This window comes from Chelon labrosus (genome assembly GCF_963514085.1).
Source record: "Chelon labrosus genome assembly, chromosome: 23".
Taxonomy (NCBI): domain Eukaryota; kingdom Metazoa; phylum Chordata; class Actinopteri; order Mugiliformes; family Mugilidae; genus Chelon; species Chelon labrosus.
Genome location: NC_140356.1, coordinates 17,495,985 through 17,521,567, shown reverse-complemented (window position 1 = coordinate 17,521,567; position 25,583 = coordinate 17,495,985). Strand labels below are relative to the sequence as shown.

Genomic DNA, 25,583 nt, shown 5'->3' with positions numbered 1-25,583 from the left:
GTTCACCCGGGAATAACTAAAGACATTACAGCAATGCATCGTGGGTGCTGTAGTGCACTCACACTCAGCAGCAGGCACTTGTTCTCCTTGATGGCCCCCAGGCAGCCCAGGAACCCCGTGACCATGACGACGGTGCCGAGGGCGATGATGAGGTTGGCGGCGGAGAGCGACGGGAAGGAGGGCGACAGGGTGGCGAAGCGGCCCTGGGAGACCGACAGCCACACGCCGACCCCCAGCAGCCCACAGCCCCCCAGCTGAAACACACACACACAGGAAACTCAGAGACTTCCTGCTGATTCGACGACGATAAATAATAAAAAGGGATCTGACTAGTGTGCTGGTCTCACTGCTGATTTATGGCAAAGATTTATTTACCCAGAAGAGCAGGTTGAAGAGGAAGAGCATGTATTTCACACAGCAGATGCAGCCGCGAGCCATGACTGAACTGATGGGCACTGGGAAAGATAGAAATAAATACAGCAATTGAATATATTTACAGCACATTTAGGGTCAAAGTTTCAGGGAGGAGACAGACTTACCACTTCAACAAGCAGGAGAAGGAAGACGCTCTCGTGGTGTACCTGCTGTGACACAAATATTACAATTATAAGTCACGTTTTAGTCCCGACAGAGAACTGACTATTACAGCGAGCGTCTTTAAATCCAAGCAGTGTTTTCAGTGATGTGTCAGCGTCCTCTTTGGTTACTCCACCACCAGCATCAAAAGCACACATGACGGCAATGAGACGTTACTCACAGGAAATGCTTCACATGAAAGACTGGGAGCCGCAAGGCAAAGCAATAGGGTTTCAATTATTCCTTCCTTCAGTAATAACCGGAAGAGAACAGAACCAGGGCTGAATAATGTCCAGAAAAACCTCAAAGAGACTGTATGCTCAGAAAAGCTCCAGCCTGTGTAGAGGGGGGAGGAGGAGGAGGGATCTCTGTATCAGCTGAGTGCTTGGCCAGAAACGTGGTGTTTGACGTGTTACTGTTAAGTTTATCAGCATTAGTAAGGTGGAAAACGAACAGAGATAAACTTCCAGCTTATGTAGCTTGCAGCTTAAAAATAGGACAGATATTATCTTTTCACAGAATCATCCAAATGTGATAGTTTCCGTTCTGACAAAATAAAGAAACCCTCATGTGGCCTAGTATTGCAGCAACATGTCCACAACAGAACTACTCTGAGTTCATTGATGGACGGGTCAATGAACCCAAAATACAACACGAGTGGTAAATTATTTCCCCTACTTTTTATTTGTCTTTGAACTGGCAACCACCTTTTTTAGTGACAGTGACTTAGTAAGTGATGTTTATCAGGCCCCGGTTAACTAAAACTAAGATGAATATTATCAGAGTAATAGCATTATTCTTGTTATTGCGTCAAATTCAATCAATAGTCGATGAATTAATATTTACAATAACTAACAATGGCCTCAGAGAAAAACTCATTTTGTATTTGGGGTGAAGAAGTTTGGGAGGGGGGAATTAATTCAAGTTGCACCACTTGTTGCACTTCCTGTCATGAGATATTTGTGTCTGAACTGAAACTGAGAAAACTGAAAGAATTACAATAGCATTGGTGCTAATACTAAATTTCTGGTTTGCTAAAATTCCTCTCCTGTCACATCTCCTGCTGAATATGAATTTAAATATGAGGTTACTGGGGTAAATTCTTTAGAAATAAGAAACCTGGCCCTTAACGTTGCAGGTTAAACAGCCCAGCTGCCCCCAGACACTCTCTTGGCGTTCCCGCTGTCTGAGGACAGAAACTGAGCGGCTGAAGAGGAGTTTTTATTCCCACGCCGTCCGTCTGCTCAGCTCTGAGCCTTAACTGGACTTTCAAGTATCACTGCATTGCTGTACCTTGCACTTTATTGACACAGGTTAAACATTTATACTTAAATTCTTTACCTTGTGTGCTGTGTGAAATTATTAGTGTTTTTTTTTTTGTACTACTGGCTGCAGGTACTAAAATACATGCACTGTACACTGGACTATGTATAACTGTGCATGTGACAAATAAAACCTATAAATCTATAAAATCTTATCTTACATTATGTGTTGTATTTTTTTCTATTGAAGTGAATATTTTTTTCACCTCAGCACTTCTTTCATACCCTACTACTCTATCCAGCTTTATCATTCCTGTGTATATAATATATATTCTTCCATCTCTATGTTTTGTACATTTGTTCATATGCTAATTCTGTAAAATTTTTTCTTATATTATTTTTATTTTATTTTACTAGATTCTATTTTAATCTTCCTTTTCACTTGTGGTTGTTAAGCGTGTTTATTTTATTATATTTATTTTTTTTTTTATGTGCAATTAAGTTACTGTGACCGAGCATTAACCCTTATACCCTCCTCATATTTACTACCCTCTGGACACAAAAATCCATTTTTTTTTTTTGCAAAAATGTAGACGCACAAAGAAACAACCATAAAATCCTCATACATTAATATTTTTCAACTTTTTTTTCATAAATCTCTTAAACAACTTCAGACTTGTTCAAAACAGTTTTCAGAATTATTATTATTATTTTTTTTTTAAACAAAAAACACAAAAACTGAATTATTTTCCATAAATTTAACAGTAGGTGGATGAGGCTTTGGTGGTGATGGGAGTCTTGAATATGTCAAAGATTAGCAATAAAATTTATATGATTTCATTAGTATTTTTTTTTTTTTTTTATGTAGTGTCAGATTTTAAATTGTGCACTCTCTGGACACCTTTGTGGAAAAAAAATGTACACGTCCAAAAAAAAAACCAGCCATAAAATCCTCATACATCAATATTTTTTTCTGATATATTCTTTTAAATCACTTCAACAACTGCAAACTTGCTCAAAAATTTTCAAAAGAAATTGACTAAAAAAAATAATTCCTGCAGAAATTCATGCCACAAGCTATTTTACTTTATTTTATTTATGCATACTGTGTGCAACAACACCAAAGCAAATTCCTTGTATGTACAACACACCTGGCGATAAAGTTTTTCTGATTCTGTTTCTGAAATGATCACCAAATGGAAAAAAAGTGCAAAAGTTGAAAAATATGTACAAAAATGCCCCAGGAGGACATAAAGGTTAAAGTCTAAGTCTATATTTTTATTTATTTTAGCGACACGTTCACGTTTGATGTGGATGATTTAAGTTTAAAAAGTTTAATTTGAGACGAACTGACAGTTTTTAGTGGCTCAGCAGTGACTGGTTGTTGTTATTGTTGTTGTTGTTGTTTACTGGATCCAGGGATCCTCTTCCCGACGTGACGTCACTGGCGTTCCAAAAGTTGCGGCGTTCCAAAAGTTTTAGCTAAAAATCGACCGGCGCCATTTTTAAATCCGATAACTTTTAAACTTTTCACACAGTAACACGCCTCTGTGTTTGCTTTCGGACACTCAAACCACTTCCTCGCCGCTCGGGCCGTGATTCCGCGACTGTTTCCGTGGCCATGCCGTCGGGAAATGAAACGAGGAAAAAGAGAGAGAGAGAGAGAGAAAAAAAAAACGGGGAATATTTCTTACCGTTGGCTACGAGCTGCTGGAGCTCATCTCCCCGCGAACGTCTCAAGCTTCAGCCGCAATAAACGTCCGCATGCTGCTCTGCCTCGCAGCATCAACCGGGTTTTAAAAGCAGAAATCCGAAAAAGTGCGATGTCTGTTTGGAAGTTTCGTCGATGGCTGGATGAGAGGAGGAGGAGGAGAATAGTTTTTTTTTTTTTTTTTTTGAGAGGGCGGAGCGGAGAGAGGACGAAGCCGAATCGGAGGCGTGGTTGTCGGTTACATAGAGAGAGAGCGCTACGGTGAGGTTCCCTAGTGGCCAACCGTGGTACTACAATCAAATAACTACATTCAAGAGTCCTACTGGAAAACTGCTAATTATACAACTCTGCACTTAAATCAAAAATGTAATCAAAAATCCTTACTTTTCGCTCATAATTACAAACTCAGCAATACAAACAATTTGTCAAAGTTTGTACTTAAAAATACCATTAAAGGATATGTTTATAACAGAAAGTAATTCCATTTATTCAAGTGCTACACTGGAGTTTAAATTGAAGTATTTTTTATGCTACTTCAATACAGTCCAGAGGAAAATATTCACTTCATTTACTTGATAATTTCTAAGTATTAACAAATATTTTACACAAATATCATGAGCTTATATAATACATTTGACATGTGACTGACTATAAAAAGATTTAACAACAATTTTATTACAAAATCAGTGAAAAGTCCCAAAAAACATAAATTAATTTGCAGTAACATAACCATATTTTTACATTTATAAATATACTAAATCGTTGCAGAATAACACACTAAATATGCTGTTTTTAAGAAGAATGTACAAGCCTAGTTTTAAGACTAAAATATATAATGTATATATTTATTTAAATTAAATGGCACGCACAGAAAACCAGGAGGCAGGTGGTTAAACTTTAGGAAACTTAACGGATGCACCTACTGGGCCTCCAAACTGACACGAAGACATGATTAAATGCTTGTATATTAACTCCACACACAAAACCCAAAGCCAAACAAGACTTTAATAAAGGTTCATCATCATAACATTGATATAAATACACGACTGTGAACAGAAAATACCAAATAAAAATACAAAATATACAAAAAACATCTGTCTTTCAGTTCGTTCATCCATGGCATCAAAGCAGGAGCGCGTTTCCTGTGTGTTCGAGGGTCGAGGAGTGAAAGTCACTGTCCATTGTCCAGATCGTCCCCAAACTGGAGCATGTAGTGGTTCCCCCACAGAGAAGAAGGGAGGAGGACACCCAGGGAGGTGGACTGAAACTCCTTTATCAACCTGTGGCCTTTCTCTGACAGCATCAGTTTATCCCAGCACCCATCGGTCAGACTGGGAAGAGTTCAGCTGCACAGACTCGCTGCTCTCTCCACCCTCATGCTGAGATGCAGATATTACACATGTTACTTGTGAAATCTGTTATTAAACAGAAACAAAATACACACGTGTGACTCCTCGTGGGTCAGATATTCACGCACCTTGCTGGCGATGGCCCGGAGTTTCCCCAGCAGGGTGGGTTTCTGGGTGTAGACCACGTCGTCGTCAGGCTCCTCTCCTTCAGTCAGACCACAGCTGTCTGCAGCTGGCAGCTCGCAATCCTTGTTGGCAGACATCACCAGACGAGAGTACTTGTATTCCAGCCTGGTCACAGACCACAAGGAATTAGTCACCATGAGAGAGAGCATCTTATTTAGCACAGACTGCAGCCAGTGTTTTATATATGATGCCATGACTCAGGAGAAAATCAGGTCCCTGCTGTACTCCAGCCACCGCGACACCGTCTAACCACATGTACAACTTAGCATACTAAATATTATATATAATACGTAAGCATATACTATTTATATTTCTATATATTAGATATTTTTACAACATTTTGGTTGTTTTTTCCTTGAAATTTTCACATTTTGTTAAACAAATGCCTTTTTTTCTTGAATTATTTGACTTAATCATAGAAAAATCTTAATACATTTTTTGGCACGTTTATTCTCCTGTATTTGAGTCTAATATTATAATTCTACTACATCCCTTTTTAAAAAAAATATTAATCAGTAGTCTCACAATATTATGAGAATAATATTTATTCTCCTAAAGCGTCAACTTTATTATTAAAATCTTGGTTTCCCACTGGTATCCCTAACAGTGCTGTTGTAGTAATTGATTTAGTTGATTTCATGAGTTCCAAATAACAATTAAACATTATAGGGACTCTCCCAAATGTTTCTTCTTCTAAAGTAATAAATCTGAAAGGCAACACAACCTCTGAGGGGATAAAAAAGAAAGTTTGTCTATTTGTTTTCCATTCTATTTTAGAAATGTCGTCAGGCCTCTAAAATACATTCCAGTGAAACAATCCAATAAGAAATGTCACAGTCTTACTGGAGAAGATGAATCGATTTTGATTTGAAGAATAAAATGGAAGTTAAAACAGTTTATGAAACACTAACCAGAGCCTTCGCTGCCGCTGACGAAAACAGCTGCTGACCTCTTTGCTTCTAAATAACAGTGATGATCAAGGTGATCTGTAATGAGCATGTTGGTGTGAGCTCAGACACGTCACCTCAGGTCACCTCACCTCTGGTTTTTCTTCCAGAAATAGCAGGTGAGGGAGACGAGCAGTACGGCCACGAAGGCCCCGCCTCCGACCCCGACCTTCAGCCACAGAGTGATGGCCTCGCATGGGGAGGAGCTCCGAGGAGGTAACGACACACCTTTGGTACAAAACCTTGGCTCGTTCCACACATACAGAGTTACCTGTTAAGATGAGGGAATTACTTATTACTGTGTTTATTATTTACACACATACTTTCTCTGCTGCATTTGTTTCTGTGTGTGTGTGTTTTACCTGGACGCCTCCTTTACATGCTCCCTCTATCTGGTGGTAGTCGTCCTCGGTGCAGCGTGGACAGGCGCTGGAGCTCTCCCACAGGAAGTGGAACGTACATCCATCGCATGTTCCTGCGAGACAGGAGCTGCACAAACACAAATCTGTGAACACTTGTGGTCTTTTGGCAGGTGAGATATGCAGAGCTGCAACCATGATCCAATTTACTTCCTGATTTTGCCTACCTGGGCACAGACAGTTCTCCTTGTTCAGATTTCTCTGGGTTACAGCGAAGGGTGATCACTGAGCTCCGACCCTGATCACATGAAGCCGTCGCCTGCGTTGACCTGAAGTAAAACAAGAGAACATTTAGGACACAACAACAACAACAAAAAAACATGCAACCATTGCCTCTGTCTTTAATTCTGTACCTATAGAAGAAGTTGATGTCTGGGACGTCCTTTGAATTTTCTGGGTAGAGTTCTGGATTAGTGTTGACGCCACTGAGAACCGTGTCAACTGTTGCTCCTAAAAAAACAAAGATGGGACACGTCGAGGCAGTTTTTACCAGCAGATTATCACAGAGCCACGTTTCGCCTTTTAACTAATTCCGTACCGATAAAAGTGTCTGCGAGGCTGATGGACTGGGAGGAAATGGCCATCCTGAAGCCCCGCCCGTCCGCTGGAATGATGGTTGACTGACAGACGAAGCTGTCCACCGAGTTGACAAACTGAGCCGAGTCGCTCTGGTCCTCTTTGCTGGAGACGTCGGTGACGTTATCAGTGCAGACGGCAGCTCTCTTCCCCTGAGACGACACAGCATGAAAATGATCTGTCAGTTACTATAGTTACGCTGCATGTCGTTCATATCACTGTATCTTTGCAAAAAATGATTGAGTTCTTTTTATATTTCCACTGTTGGAACTTCTAAATAAGAAAATTGGTAAAGAGCTGAATATTTAATGTAGTCTAATGATTAAATATAATAAATCCAACATTGAAATTCAGTCTCCTCACTATAAGAACTTCTAATTAGTCCACATACTGTAAATAAAGAACTGGAGTGATGGTAAACATGACGCCGACTGATCCGTGCACTACCTCACCTCGTGGCCACACAGGCTGATGTTGAACAGGTGGAGGTACTTTGTCCCTTTAGAGGTGAAACTCGGCCCGATGGTGAGGGAGGCCACGCCGCTCAGTGGGCTGAGGTCATAGATCAGCGTGCGGTTGTTCTGGGTGTGGGTGAAAGAGCAGTCGCTATAGCAACGGGAATGCTCCTGAAAGAAAAGGAGACAACATTTGGTTTAAAAAATCCTGGAAAAGCGTCCAGGTAAAAAACTATGTAGAGCTTTTTGTTTTGGACAGTTAATCAGATAAAACAAGTTTTATTTAGTTTCTAAATCATGCAGAGAGAGCCGACACCTCTACCTTGTTGCTGATGCTTCCAGGTCCACAGGAAACACACGCGTCCTGGCCGTAGGTGTGTCGTCCCGCCAGGTGCGTGTTGGCCGGGCACTCCTGGCATCGGTTGGTGTCCCTGTCGATGTAAAAACCGGCCGGGCAGGGAACGCAGGAGGAGCCGGCCCGCTGGGAGTTCTGCGGCACCAGAGCGCAGGCCCGACACGCCGACGCCACCCCGTCCAGGACGTTAGTCACGCTGATGGAGTAGATCTTCACCGTGTCGCTGACGTAACGACGGACCTACGAACAGACATTATTCATTGAATCACTGCATTTTTGCGTTTTTCAATTTCCACACACCAACAGTGCTGTTTATACTAATTAATTTTCAGTTCCTTTATGATATACGGTACAAAAAGTATGCAAATCTGTCCAATTATTTGTCATGTGGACACTTTCATTAGGATGCAACCTCTAAGAACATAATTAGATGATAAAAAAAGCAAAATCAAATAATAAATACATTAAATTAAAGGGAAAAGCGAACAATTTGTGTGTTTTACTCACGTCTAGAACGCGGTTAGTCCTCTGGAAGGCCCATGTAAATGTGACAGAAGTGTTTCTGGTCAGGATGTGTGAGTACGACTGTTTGCCCTTACTGCCCTCCCAGGACTCCACCACCGTGGTGCTCTTCCTGTTCATATCCTGCGGGGGGCGTGCAAGGAAAGAAAATATACGTCTGGTTTCTGAACAGCTGTATCCAGAACGCTATAATAAACTGGACCTAACTGACGCAACTTGACTATCCCGGCTCTCTAACTACTACCTTATGCTTCTAGCAAACACACACCATCATGAAGTAGAGCTCACAGTCGGCAGAGCAGATGATCTCGAACACGAAGGTTATCCGGCCAAACTCCCCGCCGGTCATCCCCGAGAGCGAGGCTGGGACCCTGCCACGAAACACAAACACCGGCTGACGTTTAGCAGACGGCATCCCGCACACAAATACGACAACACGCCGTCTAAATTCAGATCGATTCATTTGAATGACACACAAAGCCGCCGCACATACTTACTTGAAGCCGGGCACGTGCAAACTGAGGAGGAGATAGTCGTTATCTGAACTCCCTGCTCCGCTGTGAATGTGGTCTCCTGCCACCTCCCATCCTGGTCATCAACAGACGTGATAAACACACGTTACACCTCGTTGACTACGGGTTACAGCATGTTTGTATCTTATCTATCTATCCATCCATCTATTGTGTTTTTGTGCTCACCGTTCATGTCGTCACATTTGGAGTTGCCCACGTAGAAACAGGAGGTCTTCATGTTGGAGGGCAGCACGTTCCACCATTTGTACTCGTAACCCAACACCGGCTCTGTACCTGCAGGACACGCGACGCACGCTGCCGCACAGGCACAAAGATCACACGAAAAGCTTTTATTTAGAGACATTCAACATTTTGTTTGCACAAAAAGCATCTATGCAGGGATGGATAATCCAGCTGGAGCGCTTTTATAACAGATTTAATTCATATTGACGAGGGTATCAACACATGACCACATATGTAAGGGCTTTATTAAACCATATAGTGACTAGAATATCAAGGGCAGTTGAATGGACTTTGGTAGAATAGCCGCTGTATCTCATCAGTCAGTATTCATGTGTGTCCCTAATTAAATTCCAGCAATACAAACAGAAAGCCCTGTTTATATCAACGGAGCACTATCGCCATGGTAACACCACATGCCAGGTGCGAGCAGGTTTTACCGAAGGTGCCGTCGGAGTGGGATCCAGGTGGGCAGGGCAAACAGGTGGAGTCGTTGCTGTTGTAGTAGCCGGGGTTGCAGGGAGGGCACGGCTCCCTCTGGCCCGTCGCGGGCAGCTCCGCGGCCCCGGTGACGTTCTCCACGCAGATCTTTGGCTCCACCCAACGGTACAGCACCTGCGTCTGTGGAAGCAAAGGTAATATAAGTATAAAGGTTAAAAGGAAGAAAAAAACAAAACCACCATCTGTCTTTGGCCCGAGGTCACGGATGACTGCTGATTATGTTGATTCTGGATCAGATGGCATGCAAAGTGTTCACTCAGCTAAACACCACTTCCTTTCTCATCACATTTTGAGGTTTCTCTTGTTTCTCAGAGTGCTGACAAGCATACACACAGTATAATTTAAAAGCAGCATCATTCTCTGTCTTCTGTACGGGAGGTAAAAGTGGAGCTGTTTTTCTTGGGGTGTGTCCCGGGGCAGACAAGGATGCAAATTTATGTGAAAGGAGGAGACGCAGCAGTCGACTAATTGATGTAAACAGAGCTGGATTAAGACCTTTAGGAAAAATCTGCTTAAAATTAAGTTAAAAACAAAAACAACAGCAGAATAAATTAATTAAAAGGACAATCTGATAAAGACTACTTGATTTCTTTCGGTGCTTACTGAGTTACCTTATTGAACACCACCCTACACTTTGTGTTTGTTGAACTTCATTTTCATGCTTACGTTTCATTTGCATCTAACAAGAGACAGGGTGAATGTGTTTGTGTGGGCGAAATAAAATCCGAAAGTGACTGAAATTTGAAACGTGGGAACCGCTGACCTTCCCCTCGCTGTCGCAGGCCGTGTGGATCTGGAAGTAATCCTTCTCTGAGCACGGCGGCCTCAGCTTACATTCGGCCCACCCCTCGTCTGAGAGAGACAAGAATGAGGGACGATGAGACGCAGTAAATCTAGTCTTAGTTTACTGAAACCAGCAAGAACAGAATTTGCACAGATATAATTTTCATATCGTCTCTCTGTGTTAGCCCCGCAGTAGACTGGAGACCTGTCCAGGGTGTACCCCGCCTCTCGCCCGATGACAGCTGGGATGGCGTACATACGTGAGTAGTGGTGTTCAGGGCAGGGCGTGCAGGAGGACGCCCCCTTCACAGAGTAAGTGTTGCTGGGACACGGCTGGCAGGACGAGGAGCCGGGGGTCGAGCTGAACCACCCGGGCCGGCAGGGAAAACACTCCGACGTGTAGGCGACGCCTGGAGACATGCACGCACACATAAGTCCTGTAGAGACTTTCTGCTTGTTGTACGTGTTCAGTTTGTCAGATTTGAGTGATTATTCTTAAGCTTCACCTTCTATCTGGATGTTCTTGAGCAGCACAGGTTTGACCATCTTCCCTCCCACCAGTATCCCAGTGGTTCTCCAGTATAGGATGTTTGTACCGGACTTCAGGTTCACCTGACACGAATACAGACAAATGTGATCCACACACAATTTAAAATACTGAACCAACACACACACACACACACATATATAAAGGAAGCATGTACTCACTGTGTGCGTGTTCCATTCTTGATTGTTGGTGATTTTAATCCACTTCTGATCGTCATTCTGGGTCATTTCCTGGCACTGCTCATTCTGGACCTGAGCACGTGTTAAAATATAAAAGTTATGAGTCACAAAAAAAGAAAATGTTTTCTCCTCCAAGCATCTGCTGCAGCTCTTCAACATTAATTTGCTGTTAACTCAGTTTAGATGTGGAGCGTTTGGACAAAAGCTACAACTAGAGGATGTGTGTTTAACATTTCAAGCACCAACTATGAGTACTATTCCTTTTCTTGTTGAGAGCTACATGACAAGACTATCCTGTCTTGTTTTATATTGGACAAACATACAAAAGTGATATCAGTTTTTTTGTCCATTGTTTATCTATGCTAGGCTAAGCTAAGTGCTGGCTATAGCTTCACATTCAGCCTACTAACGTTCTTCTAAAAAGTCAGACTACTAAAATACTTCTAAAGTAAGAATTGAATCTCTTCCAAAATAAAATTACTTCAGATTTCACCGCAGCTATCAGCGTCTTTGTGCTTACATAGAATTCAAAGAAGATGTTGTTGTCAGGGTACTGGTACGTGAAGGAAACAGATCCCTGTTTCTCCAGATGAACAGCGTAAACCAGAGACACCGTGCACTCATCACGATTTGACTCCAGATAAACACCCTGCGGCGTCCACGCCGAACTGAAACATCGAGAAGACACGACGCTAGTGTACTCTGTTTTATCTCAATGTTAATCTGTGGTGTGGTGTGTGGTAACAGCAGTGTTACCTGTTACAGGCCTGAATGTCCTCTCCGTTCGGGCCGGGGTCGAAGAAGATGGCGAGGCTGGTGAAGCCTGCAGGGATGGCGTCCCACTGGTCAAAACGGAGGCCGCTGCCCAGCGAGTAGGACCCAGTCACACATGGCGTGCACTGCTGGGTGGACATCTCCAGAAACTTACCGGCCGGACAAGAGAAGGCTGCAGGAAAAGCAAAGGTTATGCGTTGACGACATGTGAATACGCACGCAGCGGATACGAACACACTCTGGCTGCACTCACAGCAGTCCGTTCCTCTGGTGGGAGGCGGAAGGTCGGAGCAGGAGCCTGGATTGAGAGGGATGGCGACCCTCCATCGTGACCCTGTGCTGTCACACTCTGTGTACTGGTAGTAGTAGTCTGTCTGCAGAACACACACACATACACACACACATGTACAGACACAAAAGCACAAAAAGATCAATAAATCGTCCAAATGGTGTGTTTTAGCTTAATGGATGGAAATGTCAATGGGTCAGTCCAACCCGCTGTAAAATATGGGGGGAATTCCAATAAGATTTCAGATCATGGACTTTAATAATGCCGTCAAATTTAATCCTTATCCTCATATATTATTTCATCACTCTTTAGATAACGTGCCAAAATTAAACTTAATTAAACTTCTGTAAATAAATATATCATCCTCAGTGTTGTGTGCAGATGTTCCTTTAAGGATGCAGACACCGATAAGTGAAGTGTGAACAGATTGCAGTTTGAACACACCACATATGATGCACCGATTGCTCTTAGCATATTAAACACATGCTAGCTCGCACAAAAGGGAACACGGAGGAGGTTTCCAGGGTGCAAGTGGTGGCTGACCCCGATCTCCACGGCAACCAGCTTCCACTGGAGCACTAACGGTCCATTAGGAGCAGGACAGCAGGTCGTGTGTGCGGTCACGTCTTTCCAAGGACTGCCGCTTGTGACATTATGCTCATTGTTTGAACGTTCATCTAGACGACCGGTGTTGTCCATAGCAACTTATAATAAGAGCTGTTAGCTGCTGTGGGAACAAAAAACATGTCGTCATGCTGGGTTAGGGAAGATTTAATTTTTTATTTTTTTCATTAATCTAATAAATTGAATATATAGCAGCTTTGCTACAGATTTGCTCGTGTAAAAGGTAAACATTACAGTTTTTGGACAGAGCATGGCTAGCTTTTTCTACCGGTTTTCATTCTTTACGCTAAACTAAGCTAAGCTAAGCATCTGCAAAATGTAGCTTTACTTTTAACATGAAGAAAAGTTTTAATGCTATTTATTATGACAATTCAGTATCACTAGCATTTAAATGTGGACCTTAGCCGTCAACATAATTATATTCAGTCTATAGCACTTTGCAACCAATTTCTTCCAAGTTTTTCAGATTATAAACCGTTTTATTTGAACAATTTACAAAAAAAAAGCACGTACTACATATTTTAATGAACAATTAAGTAATAAATTAACTGAGTGAGCAATCTATGAATTCAAAAATGATTATTCTTTTACACAAAACCAATAGGCGGGTTATGTTTTGTACTTTTAATGTAACTTCCTTAACCTTAACACCCTGGCAGATCTCCATCACCTCCCCCGAACCTGCTGTTCAGCGGGACAGGGGAATCAGCTGAGGCAGCTGGCTGCGGCAGACTGACACCCAAGCAGCAGCTAATTAAACGGAGACAATCACCAAAATGTCTCGCGACGTGTCTACGTGGGAATTAATCAGTGGCGGAGAGAAAAACGGTTTCCAGATGTGTGTGTGTGTGTGTGTGTGTGTGTGGATGAGCGTGTGCAGTACAGATAAGCCTGTGCTCTTTTAAACGACCTGATGCCTCTGAATAAGGGATGGACAAACGAGACGGCTGCTGTCTGTCCTAATGTGTTGACAAGCGGTGGGAGGATAAGGTGAGACTGATAAAAAGGACATGGGCATTAATGTGTTTCGCCCCGTCTCCCGGGTGACTCACAGCGGTTGTCATGGAGACTGATGGGCGCAAGCGAGAGGGGACAGAGGATAAAATTCAGTGACAGGACAAGCCAGCGTCTGAGTCAGAAAAACGTTGAACTGAACTGAAGGTTTCGGGATTTGATGTGACCCAAACAAGAGAGATGATTTTTTTTTAATGAATGCCAAAAACTATCCTAAAAAACTAATCCTAAAACTAATAAAATTATCTGGAAATTATATTTGTTCCATGTCTGAACTTGTAATTAGACGAAAGCGAACTGTAATGATTTCTTTGAGAGTTAACACTATGCATACTGTAGGTTTTTTCTCTTAAAGCTGACTGTCATCTTCATCTAAATACTGATAACCGCTCCCAGTGGGTTAGCAGCTCTGTAGCGTTGCGTAGCCGGACCCACTATCCCCACAGCGCTGCGTCAGCTAGCAGCTCCTTGGTGCAGGGTGGGGCACGTTTTATTGATTTTACAGGCTGACAATCATAAATTATCGGTAATTTAACTAAAAGGCTATTAATGGCAAAATATAAATGCTATTCTGTGACACAAATCTCCAACTAGGAATGTGAAATAATTCTGAATTTAGCTCTTTATTTTGACTAATTAAAAAAAAAGAGTATTATTGGTGACTAGTGAAGAGTATCTCCCATAATCCTGAGCTCATGTGTTCATTAATTTACGGCCAACCATGTCCTGGTGATTGCCATTTGAGCAAACATATTTGTTTTCTTAGCAAGAGTTAGATGAGAAGCTACCAATCTAATCTCAATCGTTTGTTAAATATGAAACAGTCAGCAGCAATTAATCTTCATTTGTGATATTAGATTTTTGGCTTTAACTGTGCAGTATTGCGACAGTTATATTATATCTTATAACCTTAATAAATTAAAAAAAAAAACACCTTCAAAATAGTGTAAAAAGGACAATAAAATTAAAATAAACATGTAACTAAAAAGGTTGTATATGAAAAATGACTAGATGTACATATGCTGTCAAGAATAAATCTAGCTAGTTTGTTATAAGCTTATGAATGCAAATCTAAGGGGGAAATAGATTTAAAAAAAAAACACTACTTAACCTGTGACACAGCAGAGGTTTCAATTTAAAATAAATTAATTAATAAATTCTCAGAAACTTAAGTATTGACTTTTTAGCTGTATGCTAAGGACGCAACTTTTTAGCTTAGGTTAAGAAGCAGGAAGTGGGGGGGACAGTTAGCCCGGCTATTTTTTAACATAACAAAACTTTATAAAGCTTACCAGTTGTAAATATTGTTTGCTAAAACGCACAAAATATGAGAATACACAATATGTTGTGGTGTTATTTGTGAGCTATATGCTAATTAGCTACTGCTAGTCGTTTCTTTGTCCGGCGCTGGTTGCCTGGTAACCATAGCTCGGTTAACGGTTGCTGTTCTTTCTGTTAAGCTAACCGCCTGCTGGCTATAGCCTCATAATCGATTATTATTGACAATACATATAATATTGACAAGAAAGCTAAACGTTTTTAGCCTAAATTATTGGCATAAAATATGATTTATTTGGAATTTAATTTTAAAATTGAAAAAACAAAAAACAAAAAAACAATTAGCTTAGCAAGTTAGCTTTCGCCGCTGCAGCCGCCAGTTTTTGGGGAAACCCTGACAGCAGCGGCGCCCGGTTCTCCCTCATCCTCAACGGGCCACTCCGGGTGGAGGCTGGCCGGCAGCAGGCTGCTCTGAGGAGGGATGGAGGCCAGCAAACGGCGTCATCTCGTTATGCACCATGTTTATACACAACACGGATTTTAAGCCGATCAGCAGCCGGATGAGGATCGCATAGATCCAGACCCTGCTGAGCCACCCCGAAGCTGGAAAACGTCTTCTATTTAAAGTGTTTTTATTGTTCGGAGGAGATGAATTTAGGGACCTAATGTGGGTACTTATTCATAAATCTGTGGCTATTGTCTTGACTTGTTGCCGCATTTAAATGTTGAGATATATATGATTTAAGAGCATCATTTTAGTATTTTAAAAAGCATTTATGTTCTTAAGTGCCATCTAGATTTCATCATAATAACAATAATAATAATAAAACATAAAGGCTGGCACTCACCTTCTCACACGGACGCAGGTCTCCAACGGCAGATAAGGATGATGATGATGTACGAGCGCTGATGATGAGTAAGAGGCAGCGGGGGAACCAGGAGGTCCACACCTGCTCCCACATCCTCAGCTCGGATCACGAACAGCCGTGTGTCCGCAGCCTGGAGCCAGAAACATCAAACGGGCCGAGCGGTGAGCGGCTGTGTGCGGTCCCTGTCATTGATGCGCTGCCTGGCCGTCTCTCACCCTCCTCCTCCTACTCCTCTTCCTCCTCCTCCTCCTCCACCCACACATCCGTCAACACACCAGGCAGACGTGGGGCACTTCCGGTTAATGCTTTCAAAATAAAACCAATTCTTGCACAAGTCCATGTTATAATTTGTATTTTCCTGTGTTTTGTACAAACAAGCACAAAAATATAACGTTCTTAAATTATTCGTGTCTTATGCTACTCAATACAGCTACCCTACAACCTTTTTAGGGGAAATATTGCACGATTTTAGAAACAAAATGTATGAACTGCTTGCAAAATATGATATAAAAAACATAAATATATTGATGGTAACATATTAAGCATAAATATAAATCTGGAAATAATGTTTTACTGCTGGTGCATCTGTATTTTTACTGTTTTGTTCAAGTAATAAAATATTTGCGCACTGACACTAATTTTTTTACGAAACTTTTCTTTTATGTTTCAAGTGATATGTTTATTTTTTGATTTATTTTTTTAGTAGCATTTTTAACACTATAATGTTAAGGTTTTGGATAAATATTATTGAATTAGCTGATTGTAGTAACGGCTTTTGATGATGCTCTGAGCTCATCCTTTTGAGCAAAAGCAAAACAACAAACTTTTCTCTAGTTTTTAATAAATTATATCGGGCTTTTTATTTTCATAGAAATATTTATTTAAAAAAAAAACTTTATTTATGGTAACATGATCTGTAAGGTGCCATGCACAATATTTAACACACATATTACGATTAGATATAGTGTACATAATTAACCAAAGGATAATATTCCATCTGTGCTACATTTTGCATGTATTTATTCGCTGCAGAAGCAGCATTATTAGATTCTTAAAGTGACTCTAAAGGTGAAAACCATAGGCTTTTATTTTGAAGACATTTCTTGTCTCTTTCCGGTTATTTTTCGGCGTGTTGACGTCACTCTCCCGGTGCTAAACCCTCAGACAGTGACGCCATGGGTGCGAGGAACGTTATCTTGATTGACAGCTGGAGATAGACACCAGAACTGCTGAGCTTATTTTAACCCCGAGGAGCCTGAACGCACCACCAACACTAACTATGTCTATATATATCATCATATCATGAATATCATTCCTCTAAAAAATGTTGATGTCGAAGTGTTAACATCAAAATTAGCTCTTGCATCTATTATCTACTTTTCCAAAACCCACTTAAACTGAATATTTCACGATTTAAATTACTTTCTGTTCAAAATGTAGAGCTAAATTGAGATTTTCTTGCCCTTATTTATTTCATCTTCAAAACTAAAAATGCAAATTGGGTATATTTAAAGTAATTTGCATTTAAAAGACAATACGAGTGAAAATAACAAACTATAATGGGGCTATAATAATGTATCTTCAACATTTCTGACTCTGTAATCTCTTTTTGTCTCAGCGGGAGGTCGCTGAGATTAAAGCCTTATCAGATGTGTGTGTGTGTGTGTGTTACGTCTCCAGAGACTTCCTCAGAGGAAAACAGAGCTGTAAATACTACACTGCACATCATCACATCAGCTATTTGATCTGTAAACTATGTCAGCTGACTGGAGCCTCTTCAGGATCAAGATCACCCAGATAACATATGACATTTGAAACATCATTTAAATGGTCATATTTGTAAAAAAAAATCTTTTAAAGCAACAGTGACATCTTGGATAGTAATATTCTGCACGCCTTCATGAACCAAAATTAAAAAACATGTGAATGCTGCATATGTTATGCAAAAATATTGAGTTTCCAATTATTTATCATTTTTCTTATTATGGTGTTTATTTTACAGGGTATTTCATGTGTATGTATTTTTTATTTATGTAAATTATACTTTAAATATAACTTTATTAGAGGACATGTGAGAAAAAAATGACTACATGAAAATTACATGTAAAATTTGTACAATTTGAGTGATTTACAACCACTAAATAAATAATACGTTTAAACATAGCATTTGGAGAAAAATATACTATTAATTTTCTTGGTTTAATTATGTTTTGTAGTTAGTATTTCTGTATTTTTACTTAATATTAAATATATATTAAAGTGTGATTCGGTGCAGTTCCTACCTTTGTCCGAAGGGTGGCAGCACACTGCAGCGCGACATACACATATTCACGAAGAAGAAACCCGGAAATGACGCATAGTGCAGAATCAAAACAGTTAAAATTTGACAGTTCGGCACCGTCCCGCAGATAGCGTCTAAAATGTCACAGAAAACGTTTCTGGCAGTGTCAGAAATAAACTGCAATATTTAACTAACATCTTTAGATACTGGAAACTCTTTTTATCGGACTGTCGAGGAATGCTAACCCGCGGAAAAGGCTCTTTTGGCCAGTTTGTGTACTAGCTGCAACGGCTCCACTGCTACTAGCTGCTTAGCTTCACCGGCTGAAGAAAGCTGCTCCATGGCGAGCTATGGGCTGAACATTACCATATATAGACCGGCCACGGAGCTCCCTCGCCGGTGAAATGTAAACGGTGACTCGCTCTGGAGGCTGACAAAGGGCAAGCGAAAAACAAAACTCTGAAACACATAAACAACAGCGCTCTGGCTTCACAATGTCATCTGACCAGATTATTGCCATCGTCATGGAGGACAAGACGTACGAGGTGAATAAAAAGAAGCTGATAGAGAAGAGCGACTACTTCCGTGCACTGTACAACTCCGGCATGAGGGAGTCCACGGAGGACTCGGTGCAGCTGCAGGGGCTCAGCGTCCCCGGCCTGGAGCTGGTCCTGGAGTTCATCAACACCTCCAAGGTCCAGGTAGTCAACGAGACTCTGGAGGACCTGATTGAGACCGCTTCCTTCTTACAAGTCACCTCCATCCTCAAGCTCCTCACCTCGGAGATCCGGCTGGACAACTGCGTGGAGCTGTACAACCTCTCTGAAGTTTACGGGACTCACGACCTGCGCACTGCTTGTCTCAAATACATGAGCTGCTACTATCACCCCATGCTGAGGCGGCCTGAGTTCTGCAGTCTGCCCTCTGCTGTTCGAGACCAAGTCAAGGAGATGCGCATGAAGGGCACTGCCACCCTGGTAGCCATCGGAGACTTCACCTGCCTGTCCATGGATGTGCCCGATCAGGACGAACCCTGGTCCATGCTGAGGTACGGGGAGATGGAGCAGCGCTGGAAACCGCTGGCAAACAACCTGCCCCCTGATATGATCAACGTCAGAGGATACGGATCGGCTGTCCTTGATAACTACCTGTTCATAGTCGGTGGGTACCGGGTGACGAGTCAGGAGATCAGTGTCGTGCACTGCTACAACCCCTGCAGGAACGAGTGGACCCAGGTGGCTCCACTCAACCAGAAAAGGTTACGCGAGATTTAAACGTTTCCTCTGACATGTCAGGAGAGTGGTTCTCCTGCTGTCACGCTTCACTCAGTGTGTCCTTTCGTGCAGGTCCAACTTCAAGCTGCTGGCATGCCAAGGGAAGCTGTACGCCGTGGGAGGCCAGTGTCTGGGCACGGTGGAGTGTTACAGCCCGGAGCAGGACTGGTGGACCTGTGTGTCCTCGATGCCCGACCCGCTGGCCGAGTTCTCGGCCTGTGAGTGCCAGGGAATGATCTACATCATGGGTGGATACACTGCGAGAGGTGAGGATACTGGAGCTCAGGTCAAGGATGGAGAAAATATATTACACTTTGCACCTAACAAAGGGCAGCAGTGAAAATATACATGTACTTGCCAGTTCATTAGGTACACCAGTGAAAACAAATGCATTCTAATATAACAGTCCTGCTCTAAATCCTCCTGCGTGACTGCTTTCATGTTCAGTTTATGTTGAAGCAGAGTCAGAAAGGTGGTAATTAAACTGGATGATCATATTAGAGGATGTTGTTTAGGGTGCTGTAAAAAGCCTAAAAGGCTGGAAACCAGTGAGCCATATTCAAGCAGGAAGTTCCAAAAAAATACAACAAACCGTTTTCGTCTTAAACATGTTTTTTTTGTGTGTGTCTGACAGACAGGAACACAAACGTCCTCCGCTACTGCCCCACCTCTGACTCCTGGACGGTGTTTCGTTCCTGTCCGGCCCACATCCGCAAGCAGCAGATGCTCTCCGTGGAGGACACCATCTACCTGGTGGGCGGCTACACCCACGAGCTGGAGGCCCGGCGGCGGCAGCGTCGCCCCAGCCAGACGGAGGACGTCCTGACGGTGCAGTCTTACAACGTCACCACGGGGGAGTGGCTCCAGCTGAAGGAGAACACGTCCAAGTCGGGCCTCAACCTGACGTGCACGCTGCACAACGACGGCATCTACATCATGAGCCGGGACGTCAGCCTGCCCACCAGCCTGGAGCACCGCGTCTTTCTGAAATACAACATCTTCTCAGACGCCTGGGAGGCCTTCAGGCGCTTCCCGGCTCTGGGACAGAACATGCTGCTGTGCTCGCTTTACCTCCCCAACATGCTATGACTGGCAGGGCAGCAGAGAACGACTTGAACTTTAACAGGTATCAGAGCCCAGGCATTAACAGGCTGGCGTGCGGCTTGCTCGTTGGCTGGTGTTTGCTGGAACAGGTTCCGGTTGCCAGGTTGAAAACCTTGCGACCTCCGTGCCTCAAAACAAACGCACTACATTGTACACACTGCTGTGGATGCCAACACAAAAGCTATGATGCTAAAGTATGCAGTGATGCAGCACTGATGCGGCCCCCGCAGGTCAACAACATCATAACAGCTAGCCTCAGTTTGTGCCTCTCATGTGTTAAAGTGACACTGGATGAAATGAAAACAAACAGGACGAGGAGAAAACACCTCTCTAATATCTAAAATATCTGCTGTAGGATTCCCAACCTGCAACTGCAGCTGCCACCGTTATTTGGATTTTAGTTACTGAAGTTAAAAACAGAATATCTGACTCAATTTTTATTTTTTAGGGTCGTGGAAATGCCCTCAGATCAGCAGTAAGTGTTTTTAACAGACTTTCTTGTTAATGAGAAACATATTGTGATGGTAACACATGAGAGGCACTAACGAGAGCTACGTAGCAGCATGCATTCAAATCTATGGGCCGCAATATTCCTGATGTTTACACTCCTAATATGGCATTGGTGTATGTTTATTCATGATTCACTACAGACCTTAAAATATCTCTTGAAAAAAAACAAAAACAAACCGACACATTACTTGTCTTTACGTACTGCGCAAAGCAGATGATGATGTAAATGGCTTTGGTTTTACACTGCCAGTTTTATGGGAATTAGATATTATTGAGAGTTCTGGATCCGGGCGGCTCGGAGGGAGCTTCATGTGTCATTTGTACAACACTCGCACAGTCTTATTTTTCACAGATACACTAAGCAACGCTTGAGGCGCAATTCCATGAACTGAACGATGCACATGTGCCTTCTGCAACCTCGGTTAATGGGAACTTAAAATAAAAAAAAATAAAAATAAGAAAGCACAATCTGTAAGACTTGGTTACATTGCCAGCAACTGACCAAATTTGCAGTTTTGGTCTTATTTTTTTTCTGCTAAAGCAGATTGAGTTCTTTTTAAGGTACCTCTTGGGGGTATGCAGTTTTGAGAAATGAGCCTCAAAGTAAAATTCATTTCATTAACTTTTGAAGTGCTATGATGGAAAATGATTTGATGGATTTAAGCTTCTTTCTGCAGTACTTGTTTGGCAGTTGGGAATTTTTCTTGTTGAGAATAAAGATGATGTTCAGGGCTCTGCTTGTCTGTTTAATGTACCTGCTCTTACAGCGTCACGACTCCACACACGCAGTCCAAAATCAGCTGACAGGAGGAAGATGTTTACAACACTCACAATCTATGATGTCACATCTTACCAAAATATCTGCCCACGTGACGGGGGACATGACCTTCGAGGGAGGCCTGCCTCTGGAGGTCACTCTGCTCCGTTCCTTCCCAGGAAAAGTTGGCACAAATAATCCAAACCGATCCGCAGTCCTCAGATTGAATTCCCTGCTGTTTTATTTTTCTGGAGATGGGACGGCTGCACTCGTCGGGGAGATGACCCAGCTGGTCTGATTAAGAAGTTAGATGGTGCGCGGTCGTCCCGTTAGTCTGTAGATTGGAGAGAATTGTGGACAGACTCTGAAGGAAGCACAAACGTTTAAATGGAGCATAAAAAATGAATGAAACTCTTTATACTTTCCTGTAGGCATCAATAAGCTGATGAGGACCTTCAAACGTTATCTATTTGATCCTTCACTTTGAAGACATCTGCCTTTATATACATATGAATTTAAGTGACATCCCATTCTTAATCCATAGGGTTTTTGCAGCTATAACAGCTTCAACTCTTCTGGGAAGGCTTTCCACAAGTTTTATTGTGTTTATGGGAATTTTTGACCATTCATCCAGAAGCACATTTGTGAGATCAGATGCTGATGTTGGATGAGAAGGCCTGGCTCACAGTCTTCTCTGTAATTCATCCCAAAGGTGTTCGATCAGGTTGAGGTCAGGAATCATCCATGTCTTTATGGACCTTGCTTTGCGCACTGGTGCTCAGTCATGTTGGAGCAGGAAGGGGCCATCCCCAAACTGTTCCCACAAAGTTGGGAGCATGGAATTGTCCAAAATCTCTTGGTATGCTGAAACATTCTGAGTTCCTTTCACTGGAACTAAGGGGCCAAGCCCAGCTCCTGGAAAACAACCCCACACCATAATCCTCCCCTCCACCAAACTTCACACTTGGCACAATGCAGTCAGACAAGTACCGTCCTCCTGGCAACCGCCAAACCCAGATCCGTCTATCAGATTGCATGATTCATCACTCCAGAGAACGCGTCTCCTCTGCTCTCTCTCTAGAGTCCAGAGGTGGCGTGCTTTACACTGCATCCAACGCTTTGCATTGCACTTGGCGACACTTGGATGCAGCTGCTCGGCCATGGAAACCCATTCCATGAAGCTCTCTACATTGTTCTTGAGCTAATCTGAAGGCCACATGAAGTTTGGAGGTCTGTGGCTGTGTAGACTCTGCAGAAAGGTGGCGACCTCTGCGCACTACGTGCCTCAGCATCCGCCAACCCCGCTCTGTCACTGTACGTCGCCTGCCACTTGCTGTCGCTCCCAATCGCTTCCACTATCGTTATAACACCGCTGACAGTTGACTGTGGAATATTTAGTGGCGAGGAAATTCCACCGAGCTCCGGGGAGTGACCCATTCTTTCAGAAATGTTTGTAGAAGCAGTCTGCATGCGTAAGTGCTTGATTCTATACACCTGTGGCCATGGAAGTGATTGGAACACCTGAATGTGAGTGATTCTTTTGTAGAAGAATATGAAGCTGATAAATCCAAGGAGAGTCAACCAGCAGGGGGCAGCACATGCTTTTAAAACATTAAATATCTCAGCAGGCACACAGTGTTTTCCACTTCACCTTCACAAGGACTCCCTTTTTATCCTGATAGATACTATACAATTTAATTCTTGCTTTACTTGTTAACGTGTACAACCTTAAAAAGCCATGACAGGTGGATCTTGAACCCCTCCACACCTGTAGAGCACAGACTCTCCACAAGACAAATAAATAAACGTGTCTAGAGGTCACGAATACGGATGGATTTGATATTTATAGCTTTCGATGGAAGAAATTGGATTCTTTAATTCACGGTGGCTGACACACACGGGGGAGGAGGGAGAGGAAATCGATTGTTGCCGTCAGTGGTCCAGATTGATCCTCTGTGTGGGGTCAGATCGCAGCGGTCCCCTCTCACACCTCCACAGCCAGGGGCCGCCGGGGGCCAACCGCTGCTCAGGGGACTAAGAGAAAAAAGAAAACTTGCGCTGAGAAACAGGTCGGTTTTAAGGCGGCGCAGAGGATGTCTCTGGAGCCGTTAAAGGTTTCGGCATCGAGAGTCTTTTCTTCTCTGGGTTTAGTATTCGGAGGTGAGCATGTGTGTGAGTCGAGTGTGTGACGGAAAGAGGAGGGCTCAGAGAGAGAGAGAGGGAGAGAGAGAGAGAGAGAGAGAGAGAGAGAGAGAGAGAGAGAGAGAGAGAGAGGTCCAAGGACAGACAGCACTGAAGGGAGGGGAGAAAACACATAGGCTCACACCTTCCCCTCAGCCTCACACACAGCCTCAGCCTGAGACCCGAGCAGCAGATATCTTGACGTTGTGAGGAAGATGCACGTCCACATCAGAGGAGCATCCAGGGCAGGACAATAGCTCCTAAAGCTGCTGAGACAAACACATGCCAAGGACTACACAGAGGAGGAGAGCAGTGCAAAGCCCAGAGGGAAGGACAGTTGAGCATTTCAGAAAAGGACAAAACAGGCTGGAGGAGGAAACATTTGTAGATTTGTTCTGTTGCTAAGGACCGGCTTTAATTAAAAAAAAAAAGAAAAAGGAAATAAAAAGCTGCCTTCCTTTTTGGAGGTTTTTCTCCTCCTCTCTGCTCACGGACTGACATCCTCTCTGCCTCCAGCTCTGTGCAACGGCTGCTTCACACTCCGAGGCCATGAGTGAGGCGAAGAAAGGTGAGCTAGCCATCCGGGATAAAGCCATCCTGCACCAGCAGAGGCGTCTGAAGCAGGCCACCCAGTTCACTCACAAGGACTCGGCTGACCTCCTGCCCCTGGACGGGCTGAAGAGGCTGGGCACGTCCAAGGACTTGGTGAGTGGGGCTTCTGGAGAATCTCAATGAGTTCATATTGTTGTGGCGGGGGGCTTTGCAGCAGTTGTTGAGTTACCGTTGAGGTTAAGTTTGCGTTGAAGCACACCTGATTTGGGCAGAAGTCGTTGGGAAAAATCGGTCAGGGATTCCCATGTGTTATGCTAGCAGCGGCTAATCTAGCCTGAAGCAACTACAAACTTCTGGCGATGTCACTTCTTTCTTACTTCAAACCTTCAGATTCCTGCATTTTCTAACTTACATGCAATTGCCACAACATTAGGTACACTAGTGAAAATGAATACATTCAAATTCGGTGCTCCAAATCCCCCTCATGACCGTTATGATGCTCAGTTTATGTTAAAACAGCATCAGAAAGGGTGGTGAATCAATAATACGATCATTTGAGGGTGTAGTAGTGTTTCTGTTATGTAGTCTAGCCCACTGACGAACGTAACAGGAAGTTGTGTCAATGATATTCAGTAGTACGACAAACCACAGCCTCCAAAATTAAGACACGGTTGAATCATCAGCTGTCTCTGTTATTTTAAACTAATCCTGAATTCAATTATATTGGTGTTATATTGGAACAGCGCCCTCTGCTGGTTCTAAAGGCCTTGGGTTCACCTTTAATCAGCCATTATTCTTCAAATTATTCATTAACCATTGAAATAAACTGCTAGAAAGAAGTTAAAATGTCCATCCAAGAGTACAGACTCAATGAATATATAGAGTTCATGTTGGACTAACTGTACGAAACCAAAAATGTACTCCGAGAAAAGCCGCAAACCCCATCCTTGACCACA

General features: G+C 42.9%; 4 protein-coding genes across 5 annotated transcripts in view; 2 read left to right on the top strand and 2 right to left on the bottom strand.

Annotated features, from left to right (window-relative positions):
- The window catches only part of LOC311508893 (tetraspanin-9-like), a 5,342-nt gene extending 1,633 nt beyond the window's left edge, over positions 1-3,709 (bottom strand). Inside the window, exons 1-4 of the mRNA XM_084573880.1 lie at positions 3,533-3,709; positions 540-584; positions 376-455; positions 63-254 (exon numbers count right to left, since the gene is read on the bottom strand). Coding sequence (XP_084430006.1) covers positions 63-254; positions 376-438 — 255 coding nt within the window. The 5' untranslated portion in view covers positions 439-455; positions 540-584; positions 3,533-3,709. The remainder of the gene's footprint in view (positions 1-62; positions 255-375; positions 456-539; positions 585-3,532) is intronic.
- Positions 3,710-4,317: 608 nt separating this feature from the next.
- Positions 4,318-12,253, bottom strand: LOC311508919 (endosome/lysosome-associated apoptosis and autophagy regulator family member 2-like). The gene is made up of 21 exons (XM_084573910.1): positions 12,148-12,253; positions 11,877-12,066; positions 11,641-11,788; positions 11,103-11,192; positions 10,901-11,006; positions 10,655-10,804; positions 10,375-10,463; positions 9,551-9,731; positions 9,057-9,185; positions 8,856-8,946; positions 8,627-8,729; positions 8,344-8,481; positions 7,804-8,076; positions 7,479-7,652; positions 6,989-7,178; positions 6,804-6,900; positions 6,618-6,719; positions 6,394-6,520; positions 6,124-6,302; positions 5,027-5,189; positions 4,318-4,928 (listed from the first exon to the last, which is right to left on the bottom strand). Exons 2-21 carry the CDS (start codon positions 12,032-12,034, stop codon positions 4,857-4,859), a joined length of 2,760 nt encoding a protein of 919 aa, XP_084430036.1. The 5' UTR covers positions 12,035-12,066; positions 12,148-12,253; the 3' UTR covers positions 4,318-4,856.
- Positions 12,254-18,344: 6,091 nt separating this feature from the next.
- Positions 18,345-21,869, top strand: klhl42 (kelch-like family, member 42). The gene is made up of 3 exons (XM_084573174.1): positions 18,345-19,507; positions 19,596-19,789; positions 20,158-21,869. Exons 1-3 carry the CDS (start codon positions 18,744-18,746, stop codon positions 20,610-20,612), a joined length of 1,413 nt encoding a protein of 470 aa, XP_084429300.1. The 5' UTR covers positions 18,345-18,743; the 3' UTR covers positions 20,613-21,869.
- Positions 21,870-24,194: 2,325 nt separating this feature from the next.
- nrip2 (nuclear receptor interacting protein 2) overlaps positions 24,195-25,583 on the top strand; it is a 38,712-nt gene continuing 37,323 nt past the window's right edge. For both annotated transcript variants that reach the window (XM_084573570.1, XM_084573569.1), the window contains exon 1: positions 24,195-24,780. In XM_084573570.1, coding sequence (XP_084429696.1) covers positions 24,625-24,780 — 156 coding nt within the window. In that variant the 5' untranslated portion in view covers positions 24,195-24,624. The remainder of the gene's footprint in view (positions 24,781-25,583) is intronic.

Bases quoted from the DNA above. Each gene is read 5' to 3' on its own strand.
- LOC311508919 (XM_084573910.1), bottom strand. From the start codon at position 12,034: ATGTCCACCCAGCAGTGCACGCCATGTGTGACTGGGTCCTACTCGCTG. The intron at 10,805-10,900 runs GTGAAGCTTAAG...GCATGTCTCCAG, and splicing joins CAAGAACATCCAGATAGAAG to GCGTCGCCTACACGTCGGAG. The intron at 8,482-8,626 runs GTGTGTGTTTGC...CGCCCCCCGCAG, and splicing joins GTGAGCTCTACTTCATGATG to GATATGAACAGGAAGAGCAC.
- klhl42 (XM_084573174.1), top strand. From the start codon at position 18,744: ATGTCATCTGACCAGATTATTGCCATCGTCATGGAGGACAAGACGTAC. The intron at 19,508-19,595 runs GTTACGCGAGAT...CCTTTCGTGCAG, and splicing joins GCTCCACTCAACCAGAAAAG to GTCCAACTTCAAGCTGCTGG. The intron at 19,790-20,157 runs GTGAGGATACTG...TGTGTCTGACAG, and splicing joins GGGTGGATACACTGCGAGAG to ACAGGAACACAAACGTCCTC.